The following is a 14,145-nucleotide window of genomic DNA, read 5'->3' as shown; positions in this document are numbered from 1 at the left end:
GGGAGAGGGAGAGAGAGAGTGTGGAGCCGGAGCAGGGCTTGAGCTCACCCAGTGTGGGGCTCAAACTCACGAACAGTGAGATCATGACTGTAGTTGGATGCTTAACCGACTGAGCCACCCAGGCGCCCCCAAATACGTATTTATTACAAATCATGGTATCACAGCTTACCACCTTCCAACTTTGTATTGTCCACCCATTTGTTTCTCATCCTGTTACCCTCTCGGGATTGACAGCTTCTAAGGACAGGCACTTGGCCTGTTGTCCTGTCTCCAGTGCCTAAAAGGGCTGGGCCTTAGTGGGCTCCCAGTACATTTGTTGAACAGATAAACTAACGAACGAATGAATGAATCTGACACTAGGGGCAGACTGAGTTGTGTGGTCCCAGGCTCCTAAATGCTTCTTTTCTGGCAGGTTGGATCCCTCAGGCCCTGGGACCCTATCAGGGAGAGTCACCCACAAATACTGTCTTTTCTCTCTTCTGTGGGAATCTCATCTTGGGCTTGGTTTTCTGTCCCAGTTGCTGAGTGTCCCACATTCTGTCTGGTGCCCTGGATTTGGCACTTTCGCCATGATAGATGCTCAGTGAGGCAGCATATGCAAAACCTAGCCCAGTGCCCGCAGCCCCCTCCATGTTGTCCTGAAGAGGGAGATCCCCAATGCGGAGGCCAAGCACAGGGCTGACCCGCAGAGCCAAAGCTAGAAAATTCTGAGCCTGTGCCATCAAGGCTGCCCCCTGGATTGTGGGTCTCAGCCTTTCGTTGCCTAACTTGCACCAGATAACATTCCCACGGGGAAGCATCCAAGGCTCCCTGTGGATAAGAGGGACTGAGGGCTTGGCTGACTCCAATCCGTTCTCTCTCCTGCGTGGGATGCGGTGACAGTGATGTCACATGGGCCTGACCTTGCCTGTCCTCTAACTTATAAATTTGGGCGCTTTTCACCTGTCTCACTGACCAAGTGATGCCACAGGACTAGGCTGGGATCCTGGGGCCATGTTGCTGTGTCAGAGCTGTGATCACTAGAGGGTATTAGACGTGGTGACTTCCTGGCCCTTCCAGCCCCTACCACTGCCACTCTCTTTCTAGGCTCTTCATCCCAACTGGTGCCAGCAGGTCAAGTTCATCCCCCAGCTGAACATGGTGGCCTCTTGCTCAGCCATTGAGAAGTCCTCTCTGGTGCTGACCTTATTGCCGTCCAAAGATCTAGAGAGCCCCAAGTAAGGAGCATCTCTCTCCAGGCTGGGGCAGTGGGGCTGGGAGGGGGTGGTGTGATGGTGCCTCGAGGGTCTAGCTTCGCCTCAGCCACATGTGGCCATCCCTGCTGAGAGTGGGCCCGCCCCCAGGATGGTGGCATCCCGCGGATCTTGCTGGGTCTGAGGAAGCAGCGCGTGTCCTGTGGGCCAACAGTGGGGTATGGCGGTTAGCAGTTGGGCTCTACCGTGTATTATTTTTTAAATTAAGATGTAACTGACATATGACATTATGTTAGTTTCGGGTGTACCACAGAATGATTTGGTATTTGTATATATCGGGAAACGATCACCACAATTAGCGCACAGTTACAATTGTTTTTCCCGCTACAAGAACTTTTATGGAGTCTGGTTTCACTGTCAGCAGCAAAAGAGTAATAGGTTTCTTTTATCCACCAGTTTATACACAACACTCAGCGCAGAAGCTGGCACATAGTGTGAGCAGGTGGCAGGAAAATATTTTCTCAATGAAGGAGTGACTGTGAGTTGCTTTACCTCGTGCCCCTCACCCGGTGCCCCCGTCTGTAGAAGGCGGTGATGGCCCCACTTCCTTCCCTTAGTCTAAGTCTCGAGGCTTAGTGGAATGACTGCTGTTGGTGATATATGGTCATTGATTGGCAGCACTTACCCTTTGGACATGGTTCTAATCTAGTTCCTTTATTCTAAGTTCCTCTACCCCAGAGTAAATTCTTTTCTTTTCTTTTTTCTTTTCTTTCTTTTCTTTTTTCCTTCCTTTTCCTTTCCTCTGTCCCTCCCTTCCTTCCTTTTCTCTTCTCCCTCCCTCCCTCTATTCCTTCCCTCCTCTATTCCCTCCCTTCCTTTTCTTTCTTTCTTTCTTTCTTTCTTTCTTTCTTTCTTTCTTTCTTTCTTTCTTTCTCTTTCTCTTTCTTTCTTTCTCTTTTTCTTTCTTTCTTTCTTTCTTTCTTTCTTTCTTTCTTTCTTTCTTTCTTCTTTCTCTTTCTTTCTTTCTTTCTCTTTCTTTCTTTCTTTTTCCTTCCTTCCTTCCTTCCTTCCTTCCTTCCTTCCTTCCTTCCTTCCTTCCTTCACAATAGTGATTAGTCACACAAGTCTATGTACCTACGTGTCCCTGTAAAAAAGTAAAAACATTATAAATAAAGCTGCAATCCTATCCTTGCTCAGTCCTCACTGTCTCACTCTGCTCTCAGATGTCTCACCTCTATCATTTTCGTGTGTACCTCTCACTGTGCATTTCACAGTAGGTGTTTTTTTTTTCCCTGAGGGTTTTTCCCCCCTCTTGCCTCTGCTGTTTTCCTCCTGCTGTATGTCTTTACTCCTTGGACCCTTCAGGTCTGTGACATTTTGCTCCTGGGCAGGTGGAACCATGAAGGGCAGCCCCGTCTCCCTGGGGGGAGTAGCAGGAGATTCAAGGCCTGTGTTGGGGGGAGCAGCTGGGTGAGGCACAGCAGGAAGATGGAGGGCCATTTAGGCCCCATCTCTGTCCCTTCCTGTCCTGGTTGTTTGCCAGAGGGAAATTCAATCCTGGGATGGTAGGGCTAATTTAATCTGAACTCCTCATTCTATAGATTGGAAACTTGAGACTCAGGGGGAGGAAGTGATTTGTCTTGGAGCAGACGTCTGAGCGGGGGACATGTTCCAGGCCTCACTGTGTGTCCAGTGTCCTGTTAACCAGAGTACTCTGTGCACATCCCCACCCGAGCCCTGGAGCTAACGGCTGCTTGGGGGAGGGGGCCTCGGAGAAGGCTGATGTGGTGGGGAAGTTTCGGTCTTGGCTTCCGTGCTTGGAGTGGGGCAGTGTGGTGGGGTTCCACTTGGAGCTGGTTTCCAGCAGAGGCTCATCTTTGCTTTGATGGAAGTATTACCTCATGCCTGTGATATGTGTTTCATTCAGCTTCTTATTTTATTGGGTCTAAATGGCAGGTGGATATCACAGGATTACCTCATCCTGGCCATGAAGGCCTCCGTGGTCTGTCCCTGCTGCCTCCCTAATCTCACCCCTTCTACCTTCCCACTCCAGCTACACAGGGACCCCTTGTGGTTCAGCCGTTTCCTGCCCCCCGGGGCCTTTGAATTGCTTCTCTCTGCCTGGTATACCCTTGTTTGTTGTTGTTGTTGTTTTTAAGTTTGTTTATTTTTGAGAGAGAGAGTGAATGGGGGAGGGGCAGAAAGAGAGGGAGAGAGAGAATCTCAAGCAGGCTCCACACTGTCAGCACGGAGCCCGATGTGGGGCTGGAACTCACCAACCGTGAGATCATGACCTGAACCGAAACCAAGAGTCAGACACTTAACTGACTGAGCCACCCAGGCGCCCCACCCTTGTTTTGTGTTGTGTGTTGTTTTTGTTTTTTTTAAACATTTCATTGCTAAAAATTCCAAACACACACCAAAGTAGAGAAAATAGTATAATGCTTTAATATCACTGGTACCTAGTCCAAGTTAATCTTCCCCCACTTGTCTCAAACATGTCTTTTTACAATTATTTGGAAAGAGATATAAACAAGTTTCTAGGTCTTGAGCACAGGAACGGTGAGGTCTGATGCATACCGGCATCCTTTGGGCCACTCTGTTGCAAGTGAAGTGAGCAGGCGTGGAGATGGGGACTCCAGTGGCGACGCCATCTTAATAATTCAGCTACATATGGTGATGGCCTGGAATCGGGCGATGGAGAGGAGACAGAGAGATCTGAGATGTATTTGAGGGGCAGGTTGGAGAATGTATTTATACACAAACCTGCCCCTGTGCTTCTGGTTGTCTGCATGCAGTACACATATCAGCCAGCAGGTGGCACCATTGACTGCTTGCTGGTCTTGAGTTCCAGGCGAGGACCTCTTGGGGCGTGGCCTCCGCAGGCGGGGTCTGGCACTGTCACCCCAAACTCTGCCTCTAAGTCAATACTGCCCAAAGCAATCTACACATTCAATGCAATCCCAATCAAAATTGCACCAGCTTTCTTCTCGAAGCTAGAACAAGCAATCCTAAAATTTGTATGGAACCACAAAAGACCCCAAATAGCCAAAGTAATATTGAAGAAGAAGGCCAGAGCGGGAGGCATCACGATCCCAGACTTTAGCTTCTATTACAAATCTGTAATCATCAAGACAGCATGGTACTGGCACAAAAACAGACACACAGACCAATGGAATAGAATAGAGACTCCAGAACTGGACCCACAAACACATGACCAACTAATCTTTGACAAAGCAGGAAAGAATGTCCAATGGAAAAAAACCAGTCTCTTTAACAAATGGTGCTGGGAGAACTGGACAGCAACATGCAGAAGAATGAAACTAGACCACTTTCTTATACCATTCACAAAAATAAACTCAAAATGGATAAAGGACCTGAATGTGAGACAGGAAACCATCAAAACCCTAGAGGAGAAAGCAGGAAAAAATCTCTCTGACCTCAGCTGCAGCAATTTCTTACTTGACGCATCCCCAAAGGCAAGGAAATTAAAAGCAAAAATGAACTATTGGGACCTCATGGAGATAAAAAGCTTCTGCACTGCAAAGGAAACAATCAACAAAACTAAAAGGCAACCGATGGACTGGGAAAAGATATTTGCAAATGACATATCAGACAAAGGGCTAGTATCCAAAATCTATAAAGAAGTCACCAAACTCCACACCCAAATAACAAATAATCCGGTGAAGAAATGGGCAGAAGACATGAATAGATACTTCTCTAAAGAAGACATCCAGATGGCCAACAGGCACATGAAAAGATGCTCAACATTGCTCCTCATCAGAGAAATACAAATCAAAACCACACTCAGATATCACCTCACACCAGTCAGAGTGGCCAAAATGAACAAATCAGGAGACTATAGATTCTGGAAAGGATGTGGAGAAATGGGAAGCCTCTTGCACTGTTGGTGAGAATGCAAACTGGTGCAGCCGCTCTGGAAAACAGTGTGGAGGTTCCTCAAAAAATTAAAAATAGATCTACCCTATGACCCAGCAATAGCACTGCTAGGAATTTACCCAAGGTATACAGGAGTGCTGATGCATAGGGGCACTTGTACCCCAATGTTTATAGAAGCACTCTCAACGATAGCCAAATTATGGGAAGAGCCTAAATGTCCATCAACTGATGAATGGATAAAGAAATTGTGGTTTATATACACAATGGAGTACTACGTGGCAATGAGAAAGAATGAAATATGGCCTTTCGTAGCAACATGGATGGAACTGGAGAGGGTTATGCTAAGTGAAATAAGTCAGAGAAAGACAGGTACCAAATATTTTCACTCTTCTGTGGATCCTGAGAAACTTAACAGAAGGCCATGGGGGAGGGGAAGAAAAAAAAAGAGAGGGAGGGAGACAAACCATAAGAGACTCTTAAAAACTGAGGGTTGAAAGGGGGGGGTGGGAGGGAGAGGAGGGTGGGGGATGGGCATTGAGGAGGGCACCTGTTGGGATGAGCACTGGGTGTTGTATGGAAACCAATTTGACAGTAAATTTCATATTAAAAAAAAGAATTAACTGTTTTCTAATTCGAAAAAAAAAACAGAAAAAGCCTCAGCTTCCGAGGCAGTGTGGGCCTGAGAGGCTGGCTCCCTGGCAGCCAGGCTGACCTGAGTTCTTGAGGTGCTTGCAGCCAGCAGTGAATCTGAGTGGAGGAGCCCTGGTGGAGCCCGAGGGAGCGGGTAGCCGAGCGTGTGGACCGGCCCACAGCGTCTCCCCTGCTTCCCCTCCTTCTTCTCTCACTTCTGCACCGCCACCTAATTGAAGCCACCTGAGCTGCTTGCCATGGCCTTCTTCCCTGCATCCCCTCTGAGCTTCCGGTCCCTTCTCTGCCCAGCAGCCATCTGCAGACTGGTCTCCTTCGGCTCACCTATCAAAGCCACCTGTTTATTTCCCTGCAGGACTTACCATGATTTGTGAATGTCCATCTCCCTGTCTCTGTCCATTTATTTGCTCCTGCTGTTTCTCTCTGGAAGGAAAGCTCCACGAAGGCAGGGGCATCACATCTATGTCCCCGGTAATCCTGGAAGGGCACAGGAGCCAGCAAATCTTTGTTGCACCAGTGAGTGAGTCAGCCTGAAATAATTTCTAGTGGCCGTTCTTCCGGAAGGTTTCTCTGTGTGTATATGCACACAGGGAGATGTATCTGGTTTGACAACAAATGAAATATGTTTATTTGTTATGTTCCTCTTGAAGTTTCAATTTTTCAAGGAATCCTTCTGGCAGTAGAAAGGAGAGCAGGTTTGGAGGGGGAGCAGGACTAGAGGTCAAGAGACGCGCTGGGAGGCTGCACAGAAATGAAGGAGGCCTGAACTAAGCAAAGGCCAGGGCGATGGTGGGATGTGGGCCATGAGGGTTTAGGGCCCAGCTGGATGATAGGAATGCTGGAGAGGGAGCCTGCAGGATGACCCCCAGGCAACCGGGTTAGAGCCCTGGGGAGTGGCAAAGGAACCAGTTGAGGGGCAGGTTCAAGGAGGGCGTGCTATGTTACGGGGCTGGTGTACCGTTCGATGGGGGCCTCTGAGTTGAGTTCATTAGAAGGGAGAGTTTGAGTAGAAGAAGCTGGCAGAGTGGGATGGATGGGTAAGAGGGAATAGCAGATGCAAAGTACTCTGGGGCCTGGGCTTCCTGACACTCTTGCCTGCCTCACCCTGGCCCTCCTGAGCCCCATCCAGCCCTGCTGCCCTCTTCCTTTCCTGCCACACTCACCCTGGGTCTGAATCCTGATGCCCCCACCTTGCCAGCCTTGTGGCCTTAGGCAAACTCCTTACTTTCTGCTTTCTGTGTCCTCATGACACGGTACAGGGCTGACGACGCTTTCTAGGATTATGTGAGGGGTGCGGGTGATACATGAAACAGGAACCAGCACAGAGCAGATAGGGGCACAGCTCTCGGTAGCTTTCTTCCCTTCCCTCGGCCCTTGGAATATCCTCCTCCCCCTCCTCCTTCTTTTTCTTTTCTTTTCTTTTCTTTTCTTTTCTTTTCTTTTCTTTTCTTTTCTTTTTCTTTTCTTTTCTTTCTTTTCTTTCTTTCTCTCTTTTCTTTCTTTCTTTCTTTCTTTCTTTCTTTCTTTCTTTCTTTCTTTCTTTCTTTTTCGTGTTTATTTATTTTTGAGAGAGAGAGAGAGAGAGACTATGGCTGGGTGAGGGGCAGAGAGAGTGAGACACAGAATCCGAAGCAGGCTCCAGGCTCCACACTGTCAGCACAGAGCCCGACACGGGGCTCGAACTCGTGAACCGTGAGATCATGACCTGAGCCGAAATCAAGAGTCAGATGCTTAACCAACTGAGCCCTCCCCAGGTGCCCCATGGAATCCCCTTCTTTTTAAAAATTTTTATCACGGGTTGGGGGAACACCCGTCTCAGTACGGTTGGAGCGAGGATCACATTAGGTTTGCCCTTGGAACGAGGCAGATGTGTCCCAGCACTGAGTTGTTGCTCGTGCCCTGGGGTTGCTTCCCCTACAGGTGAGGGTGGGCGCCTCCTCCACGAGACCCGCGGCAGTCGCTCTGGCTACAGTGCTCAGTCCTGACTTGGCTGCAGGGTGAGCCCTGGATAGGGTCTCTGAGGCTGCTCCTGCCCTTCGTGGGAGAGGTGATGACTTCTCCCTGTCCTCCCTGCGGCCCTGCCTCCAGCTCCTCTCCACCCCAGCCGCAGAGACTCCCCGGGGCCCTGGCTCCCAGCCTGCAGCCTTCCTCCTTTGCTGTTGTAGGTTTTCAGTGCTGAACTTAAGAAAAGGGATTCTTTGCTTTGATTATTGCCCAGACAAGAACTTGGTGGGTAAGTAATCTTCACGGCGCACGAAGCCGCTGGCCTGGAGGAACTGGAGTGAGGCTGCTGGGGGCGTGGGGACTATCAGAGCTGAGAAGGGGGGCTTGCAGGGCCTGGGTTCCTCTCCTGCTGCTCTGGTCCCCACTTGTGGGCACCTGGGGTGGGATGGTGACTCAGTCTCTGCTTGGCACGATGGGGCAGCAGGGGGGCAGACTGTCACGACCACCCCCTCCCCCCCCCATCTGCTGCACCTGCCTGGGGTCCAAGGCATGGTCCCAGGAGAAGTTCTCAGTGTAGGACCCCAGTGGTTGACACCCATTTTTTGACCCCAGTGACTGGCGGCTATGACCCCCTCATCCGCCTGTGGAACCCCTTCTTCTCAAAAAGGCCCATGTGGCTGATGAAGGGGCATCAGACCTCCGTGACGCACATCCTCATGAACAGCAAGAACAGCAGCATCCTCTTCAGCATCTCCAAGGACAAGGTGCTGTCCTCGTGGAGCATGGCTCTTACACCCGCTGGTCCCTGTTCCCCGGCAAGGACGCTGGCCCAGGGATGCTGATCTAGCTCGGTCAGCTGGGGCCCAGGGGAATGGTGTGACCTCCCTGCCTGTGGCTGCACACCTAGGCTAGGGCATAGAGGGAGAGGCCCCAGGTGGAATCACCAAGAAGGGGCCATGGGTCTCGAGAGCCCCCGCCAGAGGCCTGCACCCGCTCTGAGCGGTCTGCCAGAGCTGGGTTCCCGTGTGGCCCAGCCTGGCTTCTTACTCTGTGGTCCTGGGCCAGGCCCTTCCCTTTCCTGAGCCTCCGTCCCCTCATCCACAGGATGGGTTGTTGGGAGTTAGAGGAGAAGAGCTGGTGGTAAAGCCGCGGTGTCATGTCTGGCGCATAGTAGGTGTGCGATACGTGGGAGCCATTCCCTCGCCCTCCCTCTGCCCCCGGACCCAGACTCACACCTCAGCTCTCCTAGTGACCCCTTCTTGGCTGCCCTGGCTCTCAGGGCCTGACTGGAACTTCTCCAGTGCCTGGGGCTCCCTCGCTCAGGGCCTGTCCCTTTGCTGCCCCGCATCGATTGGTTCAGAGTACCCCCCATCTGCTGGGCTGCCGGCTGTTCTGGTCAGTGTGGGGATGAAGGCCAACGGCTCCAGGTGCCCTCCGCCCGGGCACAAGTTTGTGTCTTCTGGGACTCAGGGGACTGAGAATTGGCGGGACCCTTGGGTCAGCCAGGCCACCCTCCCTAACACAGCCCACACTGGCTGCTGTCTGGCATCTTCCCGGCAGCCCCCAGAACCGGGCGTCATGGCCTATGCTGAAGGATCTGAGGCTGGAGGGGCAGGCGGCAGGGGCAGGCGGGCGGGCGGGCCCCAGTCCTCACAGTAGTGATGGGCAGAGCCAGGATATGGACTGGAGTCCGGTCGGTCCCAGTCCCTGCCCTTTCCTACTTACTGCTGGTGTCTCCAAGCAACGTGTGTCCCGGAGGGACTTCGTGGGGCCTCTCTAGGGACGGCTCCTCCACTTGCGATGAACTCGATGGGCTGCCCTGGAGACAGGTGGGCTTTTTCAGCAACTACGTTGGTAGCCACTGTGTGTCCTGCCTGGCGTTAGCCAAGGTCGGCTGGAGTGGAGCCTGTGAGGGTCTGCAGGGGCGCGTGCCGTCTCGCTTGGTCTTCATCCTCAGCTGTTGAGGGGAGGCCATGGGGGGAGGAAGCCTCGGGGCTGGGAGGGGGTTGCCCCAACTTTCTCATCTGAGCGTAAGAACGGCAACTCTGTTACGCGTGTCGGGATCTGTGCAGCGGGCGCGTACGGGAAGTGCTTACACCGCGCGCGGCTGGCCCTGCTCACATCCCAGGCCTCAGGGGCCGGCCGTGTCCCCCAGGGCCCACTCTCGGCCTCTGCCTGCTTCCCACCCCCCAGAATATCCGCGTGTGGGACATGCAAGACTACATATGCCTTCAGTCCTTTTGTGGGAAGCTCTTTGCCCTGGGCAACTGCCCCATCACCAGCGCCTACTTCCACGAGAACGAAGACAGCCTCGTCTGCACGACCTACTCAGTGAGTGCTGCGCGGGGAGGGAGGCCAGGGGCAGAGACTACGTTGATCAGACACCGTCCATCCCTCAAGGAACCTAGGCCGTAGAAGAGCAGAGAATGTCCGCAGAAAATGCTCCGCGTGGTGATGGAGATTTATGCCCGGTGCTTCTTGGAGCATAGAGAAAGGGTCCTTAGCCTAGCCTGAGGCAGGGCATAGTCAGGGAAGGCTCCCCGGAGGAGGAGACACCAGATTGACGCTTTTTGCTTCCTAGAAGTTATGAGGGACGTTGGGACTCCCACAGAGTAGGGGTGAGAGGTATCGGCAGGCATGCTGAGGAACCAGGAGGCCTTGCTGGGCTCAGGCCTACGCACACTCAGGATGTCTTAATGTTGCAATTTATTGGAAGTGTTCCCCTGGGGCCAGTCACTGAGGGCAGAACCCAGTGCCCAGTTGCCTGCCCCTGTCCTCACCTGCAGATTGGGATCCTAAAAGGGTACTTGGAGACCAAGGGGCCTGGGAAAGCAGGGGAGAAGACCTCGACTTACAGCACACCCCTGTGTGCCATCCTCTACAGTAAGATTTTTAAGCAGGTGAGCGGGCTGGGGCCGGCCGTCTCTCGGGCTGGCAGGAGTGCCGGGTGACGCGGGGCAGGACCCAGACCTCCCGCCGTGCCCGGAGAGCGGTCAGCACAGTGGTGGGGTGGGGTGGAATTCATAGCATTGATGGTGGTGTGGGACAGCTGCTTGGGGGTGAGAAGCAACCCTGAAGAGGGGTCGGCGGCCTGAGTGGGGGCAGGGGCTCTACCACTTGGTCAGTGGATCACCTCATTCCCCCCAGCCTGCGAGCCCCTGGCCACTGCTGCAGGTCAGCTCTGGACGCGCCGCCTCTGTACGCGGAGTATGAGGTGGAACACTAGGTGTGGGCTGCTCTGCGAGGTTCCCCAGGGGGGTGCTGTTCCTGGGTGTTATTATCCAAGAAAGCCCAGTCCAGGGAAGGGAAGTCCAGGGAAGTCTAGCACCCTCATCCCGAGTAGAGATCTCTGGGTGGAGCAGAACAACTGGGCATATGGTTTTTGAGGGGTGGGGACAGAAAGGGCTCCCAGGCCCTCTTCCCACTTCCACTGGGACCCCTTTTCTGGCCTGGGCTCTGAGCAGGACAGGCTGTATCTGCTGCAGAGATAGCCTTTGGCTGCACGAGGCCATCGTTCACCTCTCTGCACTTCTCTCTCAGGCTGGTTCCCGGCACCACCATCCCGCACACCTTAGGGTCCTTCAATGCCTTCCAACAGTTAAAAAAAAAATCCCCAGTTTTTCTAGATTGTTCTCAGCAGGAGGGTTGGTCTGAAACAGGCTCACCTGCTACTGTTGCATTGAAGTGGAGTGACTATCCTTTGTTCTCAGCATTTCCTTTCTTAGGGAGCAGTTAGTGTGTTTCCTGTTGTTTTCTCCCCCCACCATTAATGATGCTTCAGTAAACATCTTTTCTGACTTAGAGATTATTTTCTCTGGATAGATTCTGAGTTAAAGGGGATTTCACCAATGTGGTTCCTTCTAAAAGAGTTGTGCCAGTTTGCACTGGCCTGTGCTCCAGAGCAGAGGAAGGCCTGTTTTCAAGAGGGGCTTATCCAGCAGCAGGAACGCCTTGAATGCCTGTCTTCTCAGTGCATAGCGGGGAAGTGGGGGGCTGGGCTGGCCCCAGCCATGACAGGGGGAGGCCACCCTTGAGAGTGGGGACACTCTGTTCTCCAGGAGCCCCAGCCGTGTGCTCCCCCACAGGTGGTGAGCGGCTGCCTGAGCAGCTTGGTGACAGTGTGGGAGATCACGACGGGCAGGAGGATGATGGAGTTCTGTGTGACTGGGGACCAGCACGTGGAGCTGACCACCATGTGCCTGGATGAATCAGAGCGGCGCCTGCTTACGGGTTTGTGTGACGGCACCATAAAGATGTGGAACTATGCCGTTGGCGAATGCCTGCTGACCTTCCCCAACCCGGACCAGCTGGAGGTCGGTCTGGTGTGTCAGCGGTGCCCGGGGGGTGCCTTGTGAGAAGCAAAGCGTACCTCTCATGACCCTGGGGGCCCACTATCTTTTTATGCCTCTTTTTAAGGCTGTGCGTATAGACTGCCTGGCTTCTTGCCTCCCTGAGCCTTTGTGTTCTTGCCTGTAAGGTGAAGACAGGGAACAGTGCCTGTCCTTAATAAGGATTCTACGAGGGCTGGCTACCCTTGTTCTTTTAATTTGTTGGCACTCCTCGCCCCAGGTATGAGAGCTTTGGATGGCATTTCCAACAGTGGGGCCCGGTGAGCCCCATGCTCACTCCTGTCTGGGAAATGCCGGGTCAAAGGGACGGGGTTATAAAGACAGTCTGTGGGTGTGGCATGGAGCAAAGCCAGCAGTCTCACTTTGAGACTTGAGCCCACTACTGACTCTTACGAAAGTCCTTGAACCAACTCAGAAGGAGCATTTGGCCAAGTAGCCAGGGATCTGAGTACTGGTGCAGATCCTATCAGTTATTTGACCTTCCCAGTTATCCCCCTGTTGAATGGCCATGGATCCCTACCCTGTCTACCTCCTCCGAGTCTATCAAGTGAAATCATGTGATGTGAGAGCACTCTGAAAAACGTAAGGTTCTCACTAGAGAACTCTTATCATAGTGGAGAGGGTTGATTTCTTGCTCGGTATGATTAAGAAGACATTTGGGGCCCAGGGCCATTTTCTCTGAGGCACCTTAGGGCTCTGTTTTCTTTTATCGTCAACAGGTTAGCGGGATTGTCCACATGAACGAGGTGTTCTACGTGACAGGATGGAGTAAGAGAATCACTTGTTTCACGTGAGTGGCAAGGGTGTGTGTGGGGAGCTAAGGGCGGCTGACGGTTCTCTCTGCTTCGGGTGGGTTCCCCTATTCCTAGCTTCACTCGCTTTGGAAGTCAAGCAAGAAATTCATGGTGGGTAATGTCCCTTGCTTCATTTGCTCATCCATCCGTTTGTCCACCGTTCCTTGAGTATAACATGTCCTAGGCTTTGTGCTACATGCTGGGGGTGGGTATAAGCAAGAATGTGTCCCCATCTTCCTGGAGGGAGGCAGAGGCTAACCAAATAACTTCATTTATAATGGTAAAGTCTGTTGAGTGCTGTGGGCAGGAAGAAGTACCGGTTTGGTTTTTTTTTTAATATTTATTTTTGAGAGAGAGAAAGGCAGAGTGAGTAGGGGAGGGGCAGAGAGAGGGGAACAGAGGTTCTGAAGCGGGCTCCTTGCTGACAGCACAGAGCCTGATATGGGGCTTGAACTCACAAACCGCGAGATCGTGAGCTGAGCTGAAGTCGGACGCTTAACCAACTGAGCCACCCAGGCACCCCAAAAGTATAGGTTTCTATGGGAAGGGAATGGAAATCTGATTTAGTCTCAGGGACGGTCAGGAAACGCTCATCTGAAGCTGTTGTGGGTGGAGTGAGATCTCAATGAAGCAGCAAGGGACTTGGGGTGGGAGGAACATTCCAGGCAGAGGGAACAGAATGTGCAAGTCCTCTTCCTCTTCAGAGGGCCTTTCCAGGGCCATGGCTTCCCTGCTTTAATCCTTAGTCAGCTGTCTGAATGGGGCGAATCTGTAAGATTAGTTGATGTCAAGCCCCTAGGACAGGGCCTTTGTAGTAGACACATGGTAGGTGCTTAGTGAATGAGGTCAGCGGGGCAGAGCTTCCACCTGAGTGTCCTCTTCTGAGTCGCCTCCCGGAATCTAAAGGCCTCGATGATCCTCCGACCCGGTGCGGCACTAAGGCCGAGCGCTCTGCCCTCCCGCCTCTGGCCCTGTGTGCAGGCTCCACGAGACCAAGCCGATGCTTCGGTGCCACCACTGGCAGAACTTCCACAAGGAAGATGTCCTGAGCATGGCCAAGTACCAGAACCAGTTCCTCGGGACCTCCTCCTACAACGGGGACGTCCTCCTCTGGAACGCCAACCTGTTCAAGCCCATCCTCAATTTCAACGCCTCTAAGAGCCCCTTGCCTTTGCTGCCCAAGAAGGTATGGTCAACGGGGGGCACCCCCCACTCTCTCTCAGTGGTGGGCCAGAGTCAGCTGTAGGGCCCAGGGTGGGGGGGTAGGAAGGACCCCCAGGAAGGAGAAGGGATGGGATGACTTCTTTCGGAGGAGGT

General features: G+C 52.7%; 1 protein-coding gene across 3 annotated transcripts in view; it reads left to right on the top strand.

The window, feature by feature from the left end:
* The window catches only part of EFCAB8 (EF-hand calcium binding domain 8), a 74,076-nt gene that overhangs the window by 33,253 nt on the left and 26,678 nt on the right, over positions 1-14,145 (top strand). For all 3 annotated transcript variants that reach the window (XM_045444889.1, XM_045444887.1, XM_045444890.1), the window contains 8 exons: positions 1,087-1,217; positions 7,907-7,974; positions 8,298-8,449; positions 9,879-10,016; positions 10,472-10,585; positions 11,771-11,998; positions 12,754-12,824; positions 13,810-14,014. In XM_045444889.1, the coding sequence (XP_045300845.1) occupies positions 1,087-1,217; positions 7,907-7,974; positions 8,298-8,449; positions 9,879-10,016; positions 10,472-10,585; positions 11,771-11,998; positions 12,754-12,824; positions 13,810-14,014 (1,107 nt within the window). The remainder of the gene's footprint in view (positions 1-1,086; positions 1,218-7,906; positions 7,975-8,297; positions 8,450-9,878; positions 10,017-10,471; positions 10,586-11,770; positions 11,999-12,753; positions 12,825-13,809; positions 14,015-14,145) is intronic.

Source organism: Leopardus geoffroyi, chromosome A3 (assembly GCF_018350155.1).
Source record: "Leopardus geoffroyi isolate Oge1 chromosome A3, O.geoffroyi_Oge1_pat1.0, whole genome shotgun sequence".
In the NCBI taxonomy this organism is placed as follows: Eukaryota; Metazoa; Chordata; class Mammalia; order Carnivora; family Felidae; genus Leopardus; species Leopardus geoffroyi.
Note: the sequence above shows the minus strand (reverse complement) of the source record. Positions and strands in the feature narration are given on the sequence as shown.